This window comes from Carcharodon carcharias, chromosome 7, assembly GCF_017639515.1.
Source record: "Carcharodon carcharias isolate sCarCar2 chromosome 7, sCarCar2.pri, whole genome shotgun sequence".
NCBI classification, from domain to species: Eukaryota; Metazoa; Chordata; class Chondrichthyes; order Lamniformes; family Lamnidae; genus Carcharodon; species Carcharodon carcharias.
In genome coordinates, this window is record NC_054473.1 from 38,069,326 (window position 1) to 38,089,672 (window position 20,347).

General features: G+C 43.0%; 1 protein-coding gene across 1 annotated transcript in view; it reads left to right on the forward strand.

Moving 5' to 3' along the window:
- The window catches only part of cacna2d3a (calcium channel, voltage-dependent, alpha 2/delta subunit 3a), a 1,018,794-nt gene that overhangs the window by 864,477 nt on the left and 133,970 nt on the right, over nt 1-20,347 (forward strand). The window contains exon 28 of the mRNA XM_041191614.1: nt 7,821-7,882. Within this exon, the coding sequence (XP_041047548.1) occupies nt 7,821-7,882 (62 nt within the window). The remainder of the gene's footprint in view (nt 1-7,820; nt 7,883-20,347) is intronic.

Sequence of the window (20,347 nt, forward strand, 5' to 3'; positions counted from 1 at the left end):
CAAGGATTAATCAGGGATAGTCAGCATGGTTTTGTTAAGGGAAAGTCATGCCTTACTAACTTAATTGAATTTTTTTGAGGAAATAACAAGGAAGATTGATGAGGATAGTGCAATGGATGTGGCCTACATGGATTTTAGTAAGGCATTTGACAAGGTCCCACATGGCAGACTGGTCAAAAAAGTAAAAGCCCATGGGATACAGGGGATGGTGTTGAGATCGATCCAAAATTGGCTTATCAACAGGAATCAAAGGGTAATGATTGACAGATGTTTTTGCAAATGGAAAGTGGTTTCCAGTGGCGTTCCACAGGGCTCAGTGTTGGGTCCCTTGCTGTTTGCTGATGGTATATATTAATGATTTTGACTTAAATGTGGGAGGCACAATTGGGAAAGTTGCAGATGACAAAGATCAGCAGTGCAGTTGATAGTGAAGAGGATAGCTGTGGACTCCACAGTGATATCAATGGCTTGGTTGAGTGGGCAGAAAAGTGGCAAGTGGAATTCAACGCAGAGAAGTGTGAGATAATGCAATTTGGGAGGGTAGACAAAGCTAGGGAACACACAATCAACTGAAGTATATTGAGAGGAATAGAGGAAGTGAAAGACCTTGGAGTGCATGTTCACAGGTCCCTGAAGGTGGCAGGACAGGTAGATAAAGTGGTAAAGAAGGCATATGTAATGCTTTCCTTTGTAGGAAGAGGTATAGAATACAAAAGCAGGGATGTAATGCTGGAACTGTATAAAACTCTGGTTAGGCCACAGCTGGAGTTTTGCGTACAGTTCTGGTCACCACATTACAGGGAGGACATAATTGCTCTGGAGAGAGTACAGAGATTTACCAGAATATTGCCAGGGCTATTCTTGAAAATTACAACTGTGAAGAAAGATTGGGTAGGCTAGGGTTGTTTTCCTTATAACAGAGGAGGCTAAGGGGTGACTTGATTGAGGTGTACAAGATTATGAAGGACCTAGACAGAGTAGACAGGAAAGACTTGTTTCCCCTAACAGAGAGGTAATTACTAGGGGTGCAGATTTAAGGTGATTGGCAGAAGGATTAAAGGGGATATTAGGAAAAGATTTTTCACCCAGTGGGTGGTAAGTGTCTGAAATTTGCTGCCTGGATTGGTGGTTAAGGTAGAAACCTTCATCTCATTTAACAGGTACCTGGATCTGTATCTGAAGTGCTGTAACCTGCAAGGCTATGGACTGGAAGCTGCAACGTGGGACTCGAATGGGTGGCTAGTTTTTCAGCCAGCACAGGCACGATGGGCTGAATGGCTTCCTTCTATGCCGTAACTTTTCTATGGTTCTGTGGTTTCTGGGAAAGAAAGTAGAAATCCTTACTGCATGGCTCTTGACTGCAGCAGCAATAGCTGCTACCCCATGCTACCTACAAAAGCTGCCGTGGCTCCAATTTCCTTGACCTCGGTGCGCTTACCAAAAATTGCAAAGGGGCCTGTAAAATCAGGTTCAATTGCCTCCCTAAGCAGCTCAAATGCCTTTTAAGTGCTCATTTTGGCATTGCGAGTGGCATCCTCAGTTAGCTTGCCGTACTTTGCTCATAAAATTGTGGCCCGGCGTAATGACCTGGGGCTGACCTGACACCATCTTATGCAATCTTACAACTCCCCCCAATCCCCCCCACCGTTATCATACATTTCTGCACCTTAAAATCCCAGCCATGATTTTGAATATCATAGCATTATGTATGAATTAATGTTATAGAGGCACATTTCTGAGATTTCATATACTAGAGAACATAAATTCACACACAAGTCTATGTTATATTTTATTTCATTTTTAATAATGAAATGTTACTTTCAAGTTTCAATGTACTGATTTATCACCCACACTAAGCAGAAGGGCACTTTCCCTGATCTTTAACTATTCCTTGGTGGCAGCTCATTATTTTCTTCTTCGTCAGCTGTCATCAAAGCTGCATTGCTGTTTTCAGCACGCTAAGTTCCAGGCTTCTTGTATGTCAGTTGCTTTCTCTAGTTTGCAGCTGCCTATCTCATGTCCTTGCTATAACTGGAAACCTGCACATGGGTAAGCCATCCATGAATTCAATGCTAGAAATATCTGTCAGCAAATGCTTTCGATTTGATTTCATTGTACAAGCACAAAAACAACCGGCATGTGATTTGTAGGAATTTTTAAAACAACATTGTTCATTCAGATTAATGTAAATACAGTGCCTATGAAGTAGTATGTTGTAGTTCCTTTGGGTGTACTTAAGAGAGGCATCAACATTTGAAAATAGATTTGTAACTCTAACTTGAATAGCACTCAAGACTCTAATGAGAACTAATTACTTCTTTTAATGAGAGCACATTAGGATGTAGTTACATGAATTCCCCCGGTGAAACACTCAATACAATACAATATTCTTGTCTAAAAACTTGGGCTTAGATTTTCATTTTCACCACTTGGGTGGTGAACTAGCAGAGTGGATGGTCTGCTCTTTATAAAACCTGACTGATTCTTATTCCCATTGAAATCAATGAAAATGTAAACGGGCAAGTTCAGTAACGAGCAGGTCACCTCCCAAGGGGTGAAGCTGAAAATTATCCTTTTGGGTCTTATTTCCCAATGGCATGTGATAAACCTCTAATTCATAACCTATTAACCATGTTATCTACTTATGATGTTAGCCCATTTGTAAGTACAATAGCATTACTCTTGCTGTGTTTATAGTCAGAGAGTCAAATGACAACAGTGAAAAATCGTTTTCAATTAGCAGCTTTCTGAAACAACACATACATTCTCCACAGGAGTTCCTTGTAATCTTCGCCAATTGACGAGAACCAACTTGGTATCATATGCTGTTGATAAAGTAAAGAAAGTTTAGCAAATAACGGAAAAGCAACAACCTGACAGAACCATTTCTTAGAAGAACTCTGTCCTGTAACCTCCTGAAACTAGATTCTTGCTGCTGTCTTAAGTTCCAAGCAAATGGTGTTACAAGGTGAAGTGGTTTTGTATGATCTTTGGCATGAGTAATATAGTTACTGTCAGTGCCAGCTGTGGCTCAGTGGTGTCACTCTTGCCTCTGAAGGTCTTGAGGTCAAGCCCCACTCCAAGGACTTGAGCGTTGAATCTAGGCTGACACTTCAGTACTGAGGGAGTGCTGCACTGCTGGACTTTTGAATGAGATGTTAAACCGAAGTCCTGTCTGACCTTTCAAGTGGATGTTAAAGATCCCATGGCACTTTTTGAAGCAGAACATGGGAGTTTGCCCCCGTGTCCTGGCCAATATTTATCCCTCAGCTAATATTGCGATAAAAAACAGGTTATCTGGTCAGTCTCACATTGCTGTTGGCGGAACCTTGCTGTGAGCAGGTCAGTGGCCTCATTTCCTACATTACAGCAATGACTACACTTCAAAAGGTACTTCTGTAAAGTGCTTTGGGATATCCCATTGCCATAAAAGGCTCTATATAATTGCGCACTATTTCTTTTTTTACTTAAATTCTTTACAATTCCTACAATATTTTTCCACTGCAACTTATTTGTGGTGATGTCAGACGTTTGTGCCTTTTTGTTCACTGTGACTAAGATTGTGGTTTGTATTATATGGGCAGGCCAATAAAGGCCCGCCCAGCGTAACGCATGGCCAGTAGCGCTCCGTGCTATCTGTGCGGGCGGGGGCAGGAGGGAGAGTTGGGGCCTGCACTCTCTCACGCATGCGCACAAAAGAGCTCAACAATCTCTCTGAAGCACAGAGCTGCCTCAGGGAGGTTGAATGGATTATAAAACTTTGTAATGAAGAAAGTAAAAATTTATTTAAATGTGTCCCCTCATGTGAGAGCGTCACATGAGCTGGGACATGTTTGTGAAGTTTGGAAAATGTATTTATTTATTTTATAAAAGCTTCAGGAAACCTCAACCCGCCCGTGGATGAGGTTTCTTGAAAAACGCGAAGGCCGCTTGGCTCTTCACCTGCCCGCCAACCTTAAGGTTGGATGGGCAGCATTCTTAACTAGTTTAATTACTTTTTTAATGGCTTTAATATGCCATTGACATTCTTGTGGGCCCACAGCTGCCTCTGGCGCTCGCCCACCAAACGAAATATCAAGATTACGCGCAATGACATTGGGACGCGCGCCAGACGACATCGCGCATCTTTTTACGCATCAGTGTGTCGGGCCCACCCTCGCACGCCAACCGGAAGATTCAGCCCTATGTTTTTCTTCTGTCACTCTGGGTATTTAGCCCTTCTTTCCTATTACCTTCATTCTGTCCAGTGAGTTAGAAACCCTTTGTGGGTTCACTAGCCCCAGTACTGCTGACATGTTCTCTCTGAACTTTTCAGAGTCTAATCCAAAAGACATATTGAGGAAATGAAAAGCTTGTAAAAACATAGCCTTTATAACTGCAATGGCGCTGATTGAATGGTGCTAAGAAAGGCTGTTGCCAGTATTTTGGGGAGTAGTGTTAGATCTAGTCACACATCCGACATCGAAGGGGTAGTTGACATTCCAATTCTACAGCTTAGATGTGATCAAAGGTGTTCAAATGAAAAATCCTGTCATTAAAGGCCCATATTACATCACTGAGGTTTTGGCATTTGTCTTGAACACCATTACAGAGAGCTGTATGGTCTTATATATAAACAAATTCCACAAACATTGCCAATTTTGTAAGTCATGCGATATCTTACAATCATCACTATTTTCATGGCTATATTAACCCACATAAATAAACTGGCTAATGCAGCCTTTAAAACAATGTACATGCAATGTCACTCAAATACATTCATACTGCTGGCAATAATTTCTTGCCTAACGCAGTATGTTATTTTAAAATGCAATATATTTTATTTTCATGTTGTCTTTAAGAGATGTAACAAGTGGTTCCCTTCCTTTATGCAGTGACAGTGAGCCTATGATAGGAATTAAAATTGAAAATTTGTGCAGGCGCAGTAGTTAAGTATTTCAAAATGATGTGCCGTGTGCACCTGAATTTTAAGCACAAATTCTGGTAGGCAAAATGCACACAAGATTGGAAAATTACCCCTGTGGTACTCAGAATGAACAACATTTGAGATATTTGTTCATATATTGGAACAGCCAAAATGTCAGCCTTGTGGAAACCATCATTAGAATTTGTTTCTATTAGTCCACATCCTCAGACATTACACATGAGAGTCAAGACCAAGTGTAGTGGAATCAGAAGTTTGGGGATAATAGAACTAGGTTATACAGATTTAATTCAGTTACCAGTTTAAAGTTTATTCTTATTTTTGTATTCATATTATGAACTACTATGTTCATATTTATAATGAAACTGCCTATGTAAACTTGTCACATTGTAATTACACCTTCACACCAGTGGAGGTGATTCAGTGTCACCACTGATGGAAAGTTGTAATTACTTTGTAACAAATTTATATAGGCAATTTTCATGATGAATTGGTGGTAGAAGTCTATAATGGATGAAGGCTGATAGAAAGTGTGTGTCAACATAATGTTTTAATACTTTATAGAGTATTTGCTGCTGCATTGTGTGCATAATAAATGTTTAACCGTTTGCCTATCCCTGCTAAGAATGCCAGGAATTTCCATTATTCTGATAGTGATTGGCTGGATAGATTTTATACAATTATACAATTTATACATCTTTTTTACATCAAGACTGACAGTAGTGCAGATTGTATATTTCTCCTGTTTGGAGTTAATTATGAGACCTCTCACATTCATACAATTTATATTGCAGTATGTTGATTCATGCCGAACTCTGACCACAAAAGACAATCCATCCTTCCAATTCTCAACACACTAAGCCATCAGCCCTTAGTAAGGTTTCCTTAGAATTCATATTAATGGCATGCTGAATTAGAGGCAGATGTGGACAAAGCAATCTTCTTACATGAGCCATACAACTCCCAAAGGAGTAATAAGGAGGGGCTGGAAGGGATGACTTTATTTACTTGCTCAAGATTCAAGATCAAGATTTGAAATTTGGTACTGATAAACACAACAAATAAATTAGGTAACAAAATCTGAGTATATTATTCAATGTATATACTGGTAATGACACAGGTATTGTGCTTTAGTGAGTCAACATTCGCTCCCCCCTCCTCCAATGGCATGATGGATCCTTGTAATTAAGTATATCTTCTGATATTCATTGGTCACACATAAAGAATACATTTGAACAAGATCTGCGAGTGACACTGTGTACTTCATCTTGAGTTGACCTTTGCTAAGAAAAGAATAAGAAGAAAATTTGGAGAGGTAAAAAGGTCACAGTTCTTTATTGTTTGTCCTGCAAAATATGGAGGTACCCAGATTTTGAGAAGCATGTTACAAGGATAGCTTCTAAAAATGCAATGCGCTACCAAAATCAAATCCCTATGATCAGATATGGAAGTCATTAAAAAGGATATGATTTAAATTTATGGCCCCAAAATGGACACAGCAATAATCATTTTTTTAATTAATTCAAGGGGTGGGGGCATCACATCGCTGGCTAGGCTAGCATTCATTGCCCATCCCTTGAGAACCGAATGGCTTGCTGTATGCCATTTTAGAGGGCATTTAAGAGTCAACCACATTGCTGTGAGCCTGTAGGCCAGACCAGGTAAGAATGGCAAATTTCCTTCCCAAAAGGACATTAGTGAACCAGTTGGGTTTTTAACAACAATCAACGATAGTTCATGGCCATCATTAGACTTTTAATTCTAGATTTTTTATTGAATTCAAATTTCACCACCTGCTGTGGTAGAATTTGAACCTGGGTCCTCAGATCATTACCCTGGGTTTCTGGATTACTAGGCCAGTGACAATACCACAACACCATCTCCTACTGAGTCCAGTGCAGAAATCTGAGACCAATCTGCATGGACTTTTGGGCCACTACTACTCTGGTCAGAGATATCCTTTTGCAACCCTGGTGGCAATAGTCACCTGAAATGGCAAAGGCCTTATTTCAATATGAAAATGCATTTATTTACCACTGAATTGGTAAATAATCATTTAGTAGTACAACACTTGAGTATTGCTGAAAAAAGAGACATGCCAAAGCTTCTCAATCTTGCACTCATCAGGACAATTTGCAAGAATATCAATATAAGGGGAAAACAACAATTTATACTGTATGTGAAGAGAGTGCAAATTGTTTGGCAAATGGACTCTGACTCATGGAGGTAGATTGCCATGGATATTATATTGGTATCCTTGTGAAGTGTCCTGATGAGTGCAAGACAAAAAGCTTCAACATGTCTCTTTTATCAGCAATACTGAATTGCCAAATTTGTTTACACTAATCAGAGCTTGTGATGTGCCAACTCTGAATGGTATCTGCAGTTTCTAAAGGGAATGATGAACGTTATTCAATGAACAGGCTCACAACCTCCAACTTTTTTTGTGGAGTGGGAAGGAGCAGGAATGTTCCTTCAGGATCCGCAACACAATTAGGATCAGAATTGTTCTCCTTTGTCCACTCCCAACTGCCTTCCAAGCAGACTTGCCTGTGTTCCTTGGCACAAGGCAAAATTGGTAAGGTCCTACAGACATGGGCCACTTGATTGGCATCTATAGCCCTCCAGTGTTATAATCAGGAAGCCCGAGGACAAATTTCAGTCAATCCCCAGACCTGTGCGTTGCAGTGCATCACAATTGTGTACCACAGGTTTGGGATGTTAAGAAATTCAGGCAATTGAAAAATACAGGTGAAAATTAATGTTCACGTTTTTGTTCCAAATGAACCTATCAAAGTTGAACAATGCACATCTATTCCTGTCAGATATGCTCATGGGTATATTATAAAAAAATAAACATCAGGTAGTTGAGCTTTATTCTTCTGCTTTTTAACAGCTGTGGGTATTCAGATGAAATTGGAGTTTTTTCAAAAGAAGTTCTGGACTGCAAGCCGACAGGTGAGCTACTATATCAGCAAACATGTTCACAATTTTGCTGCAAAAGGTATTGACTAGTTTTCAAATAAATTGTGTACTTTTTATTATCTTTGTAATCCACATGTTACCTAAAATCAGGCTACTTTTGTTCTTAATTGGAATGTATTTCTAATTTTCAATAAATTTTGTGCATCATAGACCTTTAAATCAGACCATTCGAAATTCAAATTAATCTCCAAGAGTACATCATGACACGCTGTATAACAAGCATGCTATATTTTATTTTAAAGACTACGTAATGTAAGATGTAAAAAGAAATCTACAAATTTAACAATGTGAAACCTGAAATAGTAGAATTTGCACAACGAATTGAATACAACATAAAACCAGGATATTGTGGACTGGGTGGCCTGGAATTTGCAATCAGCAGTGAGATGACAGGACTAGCCACAACCTCCAAAAAGCTGCTCACAAAAATCCAACAATATCTGTGGCATGGATTTCACCTTCCTGATGTTAATTTAATTTTGGCGTCCAGCAACAGTGATGGCATCATGCAGGCTAAGCAGCCAATCACATTGAAGATTTGTCGCAGAGAACAAACATTTGACAGTGTGTTAAACATTGGGCTGGATTTTAAAGTCAGTGGCAAAACAATGGCGCTCACCACTGACTTCAAAGAAAACTGCCCACAAGATCTAGCGACCTCTGTTGAATGGATTTCCCCTTTCCCATCAGCAGTTTTATATCTGCTAAGTCAAGGAAATATCCAGGTGTCCAGTGGCTGTGATGTCAGTAAGCAGGGTAAGCAGATAATCGCATTGAAGTATTCTCACAGAAAACTAAAAAGCTAACAGCACTGCTTACCCTTCACTTTTCATTTAAATATTCAGATATCAAACAGTAGAAGCTAAAATATCTTAACTTTTAAAATATTAAAAGTATCTGGAACTTTTTATCTTAATGGAGAAACCTAATATTCCAGAAACATTCGTGAGGATGTTTAGTAGCAAAGTTAGTACACTGCTAGCAAGCCAGGTTCACCTCATTCAACAAGGTGTAACTTTTTCAAGGCTATTTAAAGTGAGATTAACAGTGTATGAGTGGAAGTTCTTGTCAATTCACTAATTGCTTAACCTCAACAGAGCGCCCTTTGAAGAACTATAGAATTACTGACAGCAACCCTGCCATTACCACTGCAAATCCAAGCCAAGATCAGGACATGCATATGGGATTACAGCAGGAGTTGAAATGTCATAAATAATCTTCAAGAAGTTGTTATTTTAAATATCTATTGATTTTTAAAATAATTTGGCATTCCATAAATATAAAATTCACTTTTCAGGGTTAGAGAGGTTGTTCAGAAGTAATTATGAACTTAGTATGCCGTTAAAAACAAAATTACACTGCATTGTACAAGGCATAACCTTTTCAAGAACTTTTATAGTAATACTATTGGCAAAAAAGTGGAAATTATGTGAACTCAAGTAATTCCTATAGCTTTCCATCTATGAGGACTTCAACAGTGCACCCTATAGAGGTGCAAGGAATTACTAAAACATTTCTGGCTCTCTGTGTTCAACTGCAGATATGCTATCAGCTTCACATTGAAATGACAGTCAATGCTGTCAGTTTCACTATCATTACAACTGCAAAATCTGGTTTAATGTCTTATCATAGTGTCAATCAAAGTTAAAGCTATAAAATATAAGACAGGTTGTTAATTGAGAATTTGTGGCACATTGAAAGGTATTTCACTGTTGGCTAAAATACATTGCCATTGTTAAGACAAACTTTCTTTAAAATATAGAAATATAAACATATTTCCATTAAAATGCCCAAATCATTAATCATTACTTCAAGAGCCAACAGAGCAATTTTTTATTTCCACAATCAGCTAGATGACTGCTCTTTTCCTAGATTTTGCCTGTTAAGTTGGCAGGAATTCGCCAATTTGTACCAAAATCAATTATATATAATTTCAGGAATGTCTGTAATGATTGGTGGCTTTAGTAATAAGTAATTATAGTTTATTTTCCAGCTGATTATATTTCCAAACTCCAATCAGACCTTGAAAAGTTTAACCTCTGCTCCAGTTTAAAATAAATCCCATTTGTATTTCCAACCCTTTCAGACATGGACTCACTCTTTGTATTCCTACTGAGCCATATGTTTGGTGCAAACTAGCACAACAGACTGAAGTACTCATGAAGTGCTGGAAGGTTAAGTAGCCTGGTGGTATAGTAAAGGGAAGAAACACTGAAAGCCAGCATTGCTCATGATCATGGGCAGGATTTTTCAGATGACAGGGTTTCCCACCCCACCACCTGAAGAATCAGTGGCAGGGGTGTAGTGCCAAATTTTGGGGTGCAGGAGCTCTAAGAAAATGTGTTGGCCATATCATTTCTAAATCAACTATCACAATGTTTTCATATGTATTAATCATTTGAGTCCCCAAATATCAGCAAAAGTATGCTTTTTAAATGAAAAATTTTAGTGCTGGTAGGCATTTTATTTTGAACCATTTGGTATTTGAGTTATTGGTCTTTAGTGTAGCTAGAATTTCATTATGCAACAGTTTAACTATTTAATTCATGCCTATTAAAAACATGAACTACGGAATACTTTACTTACTTCTGACTGAGGGATGGTATATAGAGGGCCCACTGCTTTTCTTCATGAATATTTATAACCTATAACTGAAGATGATGCAAGATTTGGAAGTATTGTGAACTGTGAGAAGGGTAGTGATAGACTTCAAGAGGATATAGACAGGCTGGTGGAATGGGCACCTAGAAGGAAAAAACAGTTCAGAACAGTACTTTTATTTCCCAGTTTATACTGGTGTTCCATTTTAAAGTATACAGACCATTTCTGACCAATATTCTTATTTTCCAGTTTTCACTGTTTTTTCCTTCTGGGCAGACACATGGCAGATGAAATTTAATGTAGAGAAGTGTGAAGTGATACATCTTGGTTAGAAGAATGAGGAGAGGTGACATAAAATAAAGGGTACAATTCAAAGGAAACAGAGGAGCAGAGGGACCTGGGTATATATGTGCATAAATCATTGAAAGTGGCAGGGCAAGCTGAGAAAGCAGTTAATAAATTATACTGAATCCTGGGTTTTACAAATAGGGGCACAGAGTACAAAAGCAAGTAAGTTATGAATCTTCATAAAACACTGCTTCAGCCTCAACAGGAAGGATGTGAAGGATGTGCAAAAAAGATTTACGAGAATGGTTCAGAGGATGAGAGACTTCAGTTATGTGGATAGATTGCGAAGCTGCAGCTGTTCTCCTTGCAGAAGAGAAGGTTGAGAGAAGATTTATTTTCTTTAATTCATTCATGGGATGAGGGCGACGCTGATCAGCCCAGCATTTATTGCCTATCCCTAATTGCCCTTGAGAAGGAGATGGTGAGCTGCCTTCTTGAACCGCTGCAATCCTTGTGGTGTAAGTACACCCACAGTGCTGTTAGGAAAGGAGTTCCAGGAATTTGACCCAGCAACAGTGAAGGAACAGCGATATATTTCCAAGTCAGGATGGTGAGTGAATTGGAGGGCAACTACCAGGTGTTCCCATGTGCCCTTGCCCTTCTAGATGGCAGTGGTCGTGGGTTTGGAATGTGCTGTCTAAGGAGGCTTGGTGAGTTCCTGCAGTGCATTTTGTAGATGGTACACACTGCTGCCACTGTATGTCGGTGGTGGAAGGAGTGAATGTTTGTGGATGCGGTGCCAATCAGGTGGGCTGCTTTGTCCTGGAAGGTGTCGAGCTTCTTGAGTGTTGTGGGAGCTGCACTCATCCAGGCAAGTGGGAAGTATTCTGTCACACTCCTGACTTGTGTCTTGTAGATGGTGGACAAGCTTTGGGGAGTCAGGGGAGTTTGGGGATTTGCTGCAGGATTCCTAGCGTCTGACCTGCTCTTGTAGCCATAGTATTTATATGGCTAGCCCAGTTCAGTTTCTGGTCAATCATAACACCCCCAGGATGTTGACAGTGGGGGATTCAGCAATGGTAATGTGTTTAATGTCAAGGGGTGATGGTTAGATCCTGTCTTGTTGGAGATGGTCATTGCCTGACACTTGTGTGGTGCGAATGTTATTTGCCACTTGTCAGCCCATGTCTGGGTGTTGTCCAGGTCTTGCTGCATTTGGACATGGACTGCTTCAGTATCGGAGGAGCCGTGAACGGTGCTGAACACAATCATCTGCGAACATCCCCACTTCTGACCTTATGATGGAAGGGAGGTCATTGATTAAGCAGCTGAAGATGGTTGGGTCTTGGACACTACCCTGAGGAACTCCTGCAGTGATGTCCTGGAACTGAGATGATTGACCTCCAACAACCAGAAACATCTTCCTTTGTATCAGCTATGACTCCAACCAGCAAAGAGTTTTCCCCCTGATTCCCATTGATTCCAGTTTTGCTAGGGCTCCTTGATGGAACACTCAGTGAAATGCTGCCCAAGGTTAATCATGGGTAGATGTATTCAAAATAATAGCATAAATGGTAGAAAAACTGTTCCCATCGACAGAAGGTAGAGACTAACAAAGGAGCCAGAGGCGACATGAGGAAAAACTTCCTTTTGTAACAGGGGAGGCAGTGGCATAGTGCTATTAGCACTGACTAGTATCCCAGAGACCCAGGGTAATGCTCTGGGAACCTGGGTTTGAATCCCACCACAGCAGATGGTGAAATTTGAATTCAATAAAACTCATTGCCGGTTGTTGTAAAAACCTATTTAATTCACAAATGGCCTTGAGGGTAGAAAATATGCTGCCCTTCCCTGGTCTGGCCTATATGTGATTCCAGACCCACAGCAATGTGGTTGACTCTTAAATGCCCCCTGAAGAAGGATAATTAGGGATGAGCAATAATGCTGGCCTAGCCAGCAATGCCTGCGTCCCATGAATTAATTGTTAAAAATTGTTGGATTTGGAATGCACAGCCTGAATGTGCGGCGGAGACAGATTCAATTGTGGCTTTCAAAAGGGATAAAACTGGATAAATTATCTGAAGAGAAAAGATTTTACAGAGCTACAGGGAAAAGGTGGAGGAGTGAGACTAGATGAATTGCTGTAGCAGAGGATTGACTCAGAGACAAAATGTGCTGAATGATCTCCTGTGTTGTAACCATTCTGTGTTTCTAGTAAAGATACATTCAGGGAGCTTGATAAACACATGAGAAGAAAGAAGCTGAAGGTTAAGAAGGGTGAGCGGAGGCTTGTGTGGAACATAAACACCAATGTAGATGAGGTGGGTCAAATGGCCTGTTTCTGTGCTATAAATTCCATGTAAAGCTGCCAGTGGGGAATACAAACACTATACTGTGTTTCACATCCTCAGGCCATCACGGCCAAGAAATTAATGTTCAGTTGATAAACGCAGAAGGGTGCTTGGGGATATTGATACTATTTTAGATCCTGGGAACCTTGAGCTTCAAAGACCCTGAAACGTCTGTTTATGAGAAAGCTGTGTGCAGGGAGTTGTAGGGTCTGTATTTGTTTACAGTCAGGGAGCTGTACAGGTGAGTTGCTGCTGGTGATGCTGCTGCACATTGAATCAGAGACATTCAACAGCAACAACGTGAGGCCCTGGACCCTAGGCACGGCCTTTACTCCACCACTTCTCAACCTCCCTCGGCTCCAGATTCACAGCCACACTGTGAGTCCTGGACATTCCAGTCAACTCTTACCATCTGGCCTGAACTCAAACTCCAGGAACTCGTGGTGAAATTTGACCTTGTGCCCCGTATAATAACGCAGGTAGAAATCTCTTGACATGGTCCCCACATGGCCACCCCTGTGTCACATGTCACAGAGTCCCACGTAGTTGAGAGAGGATTTCCCTCCAGTTCTGATTGTTGCACCATTGAGCCAAATCTCCCTGCAGATCTTACTCCTGGAAACAAGTAGCTTCAATATTGGAGGCAGTGAGGATTAAAATCAACATCAATTTTAGTCAGACAATTCATGGAGGGGATTCCGCTGCAATCAATGGAAAGAAAAATCAAGTGCGGCATATAAAATCATAAGAAATAGGAACAGGAGTAGGCCATTCAGCCCATTGAACCTGCTCTGCATTCAATAAGAACATGGCTGATCTGATTGCAGTCTTAACTCCATTTCTCGCCTGCACCCATCCCCCCACCCCACATAAACCTTGACTCACTTGATTAAAAATCTGTCTAACTCAGCCTTGAATACACTTAATGACTAACACTCAGATACCAAGACTGTGGCTCGCCACAACTTTTTCAAGGGCAATTAGGGCAATAAATGCTGGAATAAAAGTAGGAAGTGCTGGAAAAACTCAGCAGGTCTGGCAGCACCTGGGTAGAGAGAAACAGAGTTAATATTTTGAGTCCAACATGACTCTTCTTCGGATTAAATGTTGGCCTTAGCAGCGATGCTCACATCCCATGAAAGAATAAAGAACTCTAACAAAGCACTATGAGGCCACATTGAGAGCTTGAGTTTTTATTGCCACATTATACAAGGTAAGGAAATATTATATATGATTATATGTAAGCATATATATAAAACTAAAGGTTATTACATTTTTAAACTCCAAGAAAGCACTGTGGGACACATTGAGAGCATAGGTCACACTTTTGTCTGTCATACAATATAAAGGTTATTAGATATTATATATAATTATATAAGGATAATCTCTATCACTATAGAAAGGTGACTAAGAAAGGTGCATGTTAAGCTGACACTCACCCTCAGGAATGTTAGATGACTGACTCCAGGCGGTAGATCCTTGATCAGGTTATTGGGGGCGGTGATGGAGTCCAGGAGGAAGAGATCAGGCTGGAAGCTGTACCCAGGCAGAGACTGCAGCTGCTTCCTGGACACACTGGGGCTGCTGAGGCGTAGCAGAATCCGAGGCAGTGGGGGGGGGATGGGATGGGGGCGCAGTGGCAGGGGAGCTGGTTCAGGCGGCTAGCACTCACATTCAAGCTGCTGAGCTGCTTCAGGAGGCCCAGGCTGTCAGGCAGGGAGCCGAGCACGTTCCCAGACACATTGAGGATCTGCATGCCTGCAAGGTGGACCAGGTCAGCAGAGAGGCCAGCCAGCCGGTTTGACCTGAGCACCAGGCTCTGGGGCTTCGTCAGGCCGTGCAGCATAGGCTGCAGCTGCTACAGGCCAGCCCCCAGCTCCAGGTGATTGGTCGGCGGCAGCCAGTACAGCCCCTGGCCCAGGCCACCCTGCCAGACCCGCTCCTCCACCTCTGGACCCTGTAGCACCAACTTCCGCCATTGCTCGGACAGCGCCAGCCGTATCTCCGGCCACATCTCTCCAGCCACTGCCACCATCACAATCAGATATAGAGCAGCAGAACGGTTGATCAATCAGCAAAGGAGCGTTCACCATCCAGCGAGTTCAGGCGGTGCCGGACCAGAGCTCCAGTCCGCTCTGGCAGCACTACAGCCCAGTCAGTGGGGAACACATTCCCACCAATCACTGAAGCCACACAGTCATTTTACGCCCATAAGCATAAACGTAACATCCAAAGACATTAGGACATTTATGTGATCTTCAGTTTACTTCAAAAGAATAGTCAAGCAATGCTAAACTAAGCCAGACTGTATATCTAAATGCCCAATGCATGGTTTAAATTTTAATTATGCTGCATGATAAAAACAATGCCTATTATAGGCTGTCCAAACTATAATGGAGGCTGGTGCAAATTTACTCTGCCACTTTGTAGTAATTGTTGTATCATTTATTAAGTACATGGCATGCTAATATATCTACAGGAATAACACCATTACAGCACTAATGTGTATTCACCTAAGAACAAGTGTAGGCAAACATTTCAACCGGAGGGCCATATCTGGGTATGGAAATTGTATGGGATGGTGGGGGAGGCCGTAAACACTTGAGAAATGAATCATTATAATAAAGAAAAATTTTGGTACAAATAAACATGAAACTTTTATTATTATGATAATTATACCTTCATAATGATGCAATAATACAATAACAAATCAATAACAAACATATCCTCTTTTTCATGACCACTTAGCTTAACATCAACAATACAGTTGGTCACCTCTTTTACAATAGTGTTATAGTCCAGTGTCACTCTTTTTCTCTTCCCTCAGATGCTGCCTGACCTGCTGAATATTTCCAGCATTTTCCGTTTTTATTTCAGATTTCCAGTATCTGCTGTATTTTGCTTTTGTCTCGCTGATATAAATGCTGCTTTACTGTGATCTTCAATATGGTGTTACAAGAACCACCAGGGAAATAAAGAAGAAAATGTGGAGACCTAAAGGCATCTAAGAGGTAGACACCACATCTTATGGGGAGTAGAGAGATCTGTTTCCTCTCTCTACCTCTCCTTCCTCGAGCTGGGACTTAATAACCTCCAGGCACATTTTAAAAGCGATGCACCTAAGTGCATCTGTAATCTGTTCCACACCTGTTAGGGAACATGTTACTAATTTTCAATTTTCTCAAAACACAAAATCCTAGCATAAAACCACAGACTCTTCACTTTCTATTACATTTAACATCCTTTTTTCTAAAAATCTAAACCTTAGCTGCACCTCTGGCATGAACAGAAGATGTTTCTTTAACTCTAATTTTCGGAAGTGCATGAATAAACTAATCTCTGAGATGCCCACCTCAAAATGTTAAACTGAGATTGCTTGTGGCGATCTTCAGTCGTACAAATCTTGGAACTCGCTGCAGGTAGCAGCATTTATGCTGTGATATTTCTTGTGCACTCATCTCAATGTCCTGAACATTTTCAATGCTGCCTTCTGAGGTTCTCTTTCAGTTGTCCATCTGAGCTGACCTGCATCTCCGTCCACCCACTGATCGCACTCCAATGCAGAGCCTGTTCTTGGCCACCACGAGTCTACTTTCACTTTTGGTTTTAGAAGCATGGTACGTGTAACATTTGTCTTTAGCTCCATGGCTCTTTCCCCTCCCCCAGTCACCCATGTCCCTTTCCCATCGCTGTCGAACCCCCCGGCATCACCTTTCACCTCCCCACCATCACCTACCAGCCAGAACCCCTTCTTTTGGGGATGTCCAGGCGAATGTGCATGTTCCCTACCTTCCTGAAAATACCATCCCCATCCATCTTGACCTCCCCGACCTCCTCCTTCCCACCCCCAGGTTCCGTGCCTACCTCTGACTCCCCACCAACCACCCTCACCGTCCCTTCTGACGATACCGTCACACCCTCGCCCTCCCATCCTACTGGCTCACTCTGACCCCTCTCATTCTCACCATTCACCCCTACCATGCCCACCCTCATTTCCCTCCCCAGGAGGCAGTCATCAACTCCATAGACCCCTCCCTTGTACGTTCACCTGGACATAACCCCCTCTTCCTCCCTCCAGATTCCTTCCCCAGTCCAGACTCCTTCCCCCATCCAAACTCCTTCCTCCACCCTTACTCCTTTCCCGTTCCTTATTACTCCCTCCACCCTTTCAGCCACCCTTACTTCTTCCTTGCCCCCTTACTCCTCTTTCCCCCGTTACTTCTTCCCCCCTTGGAACTCTTACCTCCCCCCGAAGTCCATCCTCCCTCCAAATTCCTTCCTCCACGTGAAGTCCTCTATCCCTCTGAACTCCATTCTTCCCTCAGAACCCCTTAACCCCTCCGAACTCCTTCCCCTACATCTTCGTCTCCCTTACACCTACCTCCCCAGTTGCGTTGTTCTTCCCTGTTACACCCTCCTCCCCCATTTGCCCTCCCCCGCAACTTCATCCCCCACCCCCACCAACCTCACCCCCCTACACTTTTTTTTCTCCCCTCCCAACCTTAACCCCCCAACACTTCACTCCCCCCTCCCAACCTCGCCTTCCCGACACACCTTCCTCTCCCGGTCAAACCTACACCTTCCTCGCCAACCCCTCAACGATCATCCATTGCAGACCATGGCCAAGACACTGAAGTCCCGAAGCAGTTCCTCCACCTCCCGTGAGCTGCTTCGTGGTGGAGCCATGTCCATGAGAATCCAGCCAGCATGCGATGCACATTCCTACAGGATACCATTGCTGTTGGACGCCAGCATGTTCTGCTCCTCAGATACCCACAATGTGAGCTGGGCCCTCACAGTAAGCCCCAACTTCTGTAAGTCACACATGTCAAGATGTGTGCTGTACTAGCATGTTTTCCTGCCGATGTGGACGGTAATTTTGATGTAGGGGATGATTCCGACAAGCTGAGCTTATAATGACATGCAGATGCATTACAATGAGGTTCCCAACGTCTGGCAGTGGGAAACACAGCCCGCCATTAATGGGCAGAGCAGGTGATTGCAAACTAGTTTCACAAAGTCGTGAAACCTATTTTTGGCCTTCTCACCATACTGTCCAGTCACGCCTGCCCTGACGCCTGGCACCAGCAGGCATGGTAAATTTCACCCTTTGCGTCTTTCAAAGTACAAAAAGTAATTTTGTCAATCAAGATTCCTTTGCTCTGTTAGTTGTAGAAAGTGGCCTTTGGAATTGACTTTTGGGACTGGTTTTTCCTCCGGGCATTGGAAAGCCGACTTCGGAACCAATTGAGGGACATGAGCCCCACGTGTTTCAATAATATTCCCGTCAGTTTAATTTTAAGGGAGGGCCAATTAGTAGGCTGCTTCTGCCCTCACTGTCCAATCAGAGACAGCAGACGGCACATGGACACAGAAGGGCCAATCAGATGGTCTGAAGGGAGGGCTGGCAGCCGCATTGAGAAAGGTGAGCACTTCTCAGGCAGAGGGAGAGCCAGAGGGCGCTTCATATGGTGCAAATGACATTCTATATATAAATAGTGGCCAGAACCATCTTGAGAATCAGTGTTCAGAGGAAACAGCTCCAAATGCCTGCAGATATGCTGCATACAACCTTTCTGCTTCTTTGCACATGAATCTGAAAACTCATATGATGGCCCTCCCACCTTGAAACTGCCTCCGATGCGACGCCAGACTGCTGCTCACAGCAGGTGCTCATGCTTCATTCGTAACATTTCAGTGCTGTATCAGAATAAGGGTTAATTGCTTTTTTAAATACTTTAATTGGCTTCCCATCACTGTTGAGTAGTCATTACTGCTTGGAGCCCGCCTCTGGAAAAAATGCAAGGAGACAGGAACATGTCGGAAAGCCAAACTGTACTCTGCGTTCCAAAATTCCACACGCATCCAACACCTCCAAAACTGCCTCCATGGGACTGGGGAAAATTCCAGCCTTAGGCCGGAGTTTTCAGCTCCCGCTGGCATCGGGCGTGTTTGGCGGCGTCAGCGGACAATGTGGCAAGAAAGCCAAAAATCGGTTTCACGCCGTTGTGAACGTCCACTCCGCCTGTCCATGGCGGGCTGCTTTTCCCATCGCTGCACATCAGGAACCTAATTTCAATACTTTAGCATCTCATTATGAGCCCTGCTCAGCAGAACCATTCCCCATGCTGGATCACTGGGCATGTCGGCGTGATCACACACCAACATGTTTCACAACTGTACATAGACGACATGCACCTGACGAGCTGCACTTCGCTCAGGACTTCGGGGTTTGTTTGCCTGCCTTGCTTTGGGCAGCACTCGCAGTCATCAGCACCAGGCTTCGCAGACAGCACCACATCACTTTTAATTGGTGGGGGGGGGGGGGGCGCAAGCGGGCAGGTCTCTACCTACCAGACCAACCATCAGGCGGGGGTGGCTTTTCAAAGGCTGCAGGGCTAAGACTTGCTAGGGAAAGAGGGAGAAGTGGCCTCAGGCAAGGGAAGAGGCTGCAGGGCGAGGGCTGTACTGATGAAGTGGGGTATCCCAGGGTGTGTGTGGGGCACATGTTGATCTGTGCAAGTGGCCTCAAGATTGTGTGGGCTGAGGAGGCAATCTCCAGAGGAGATGAGGCCAGATGAAGATGTGAGGGAGCATGTGAGAGAATGAGTGGTGTTGTCCCTTGGGCTGGCAGTGAGTGAGATGCTAGTGAATGTGTGAAGGCCTTGTAGCGTGTGAGTTTAGAGTGATGAGATAGTTGCCTTACCCTGGCTTCACTGAGATCATCCACCTGTTTTCTGCGCAGGATGGCCGACTCTTGCATGCAGCATTGTCACTGACCACCTCTGCCTCCGTCTCCCAAGCCAGAGCAGTGAGATTTCTACGGCTAGAGTAGGGATAGGGGACATCACAGTGGGTTTCCACGGCGTCCAGAAGGCATCCCGTGATGTGTCACTGAATCGGGGGAGGGGGGACTGCATTCTTCTTGGCTTTTGGGGTCATATCTTCACTGGAGCAGTCCTGGGTTGCAAGTATTGAGAATTCTGCACGTGGCTGCAGTTTAAATATGGCGGCCAGCATGAGGAAGCAGTGAGGTAACGGCATGGCAGGAAAGTTAGAGGCCGCTTGCCAGTGAGACGGCATGTTTTCCTGTGGCTGCATAATCAACAAGGCAGGAATGGGACGATATGGCGCAAAAACCTGTCATTGCGGCCAGTGGGTAAAAAATTGTTTTTCACGCCCACTACTGCACTTTGTG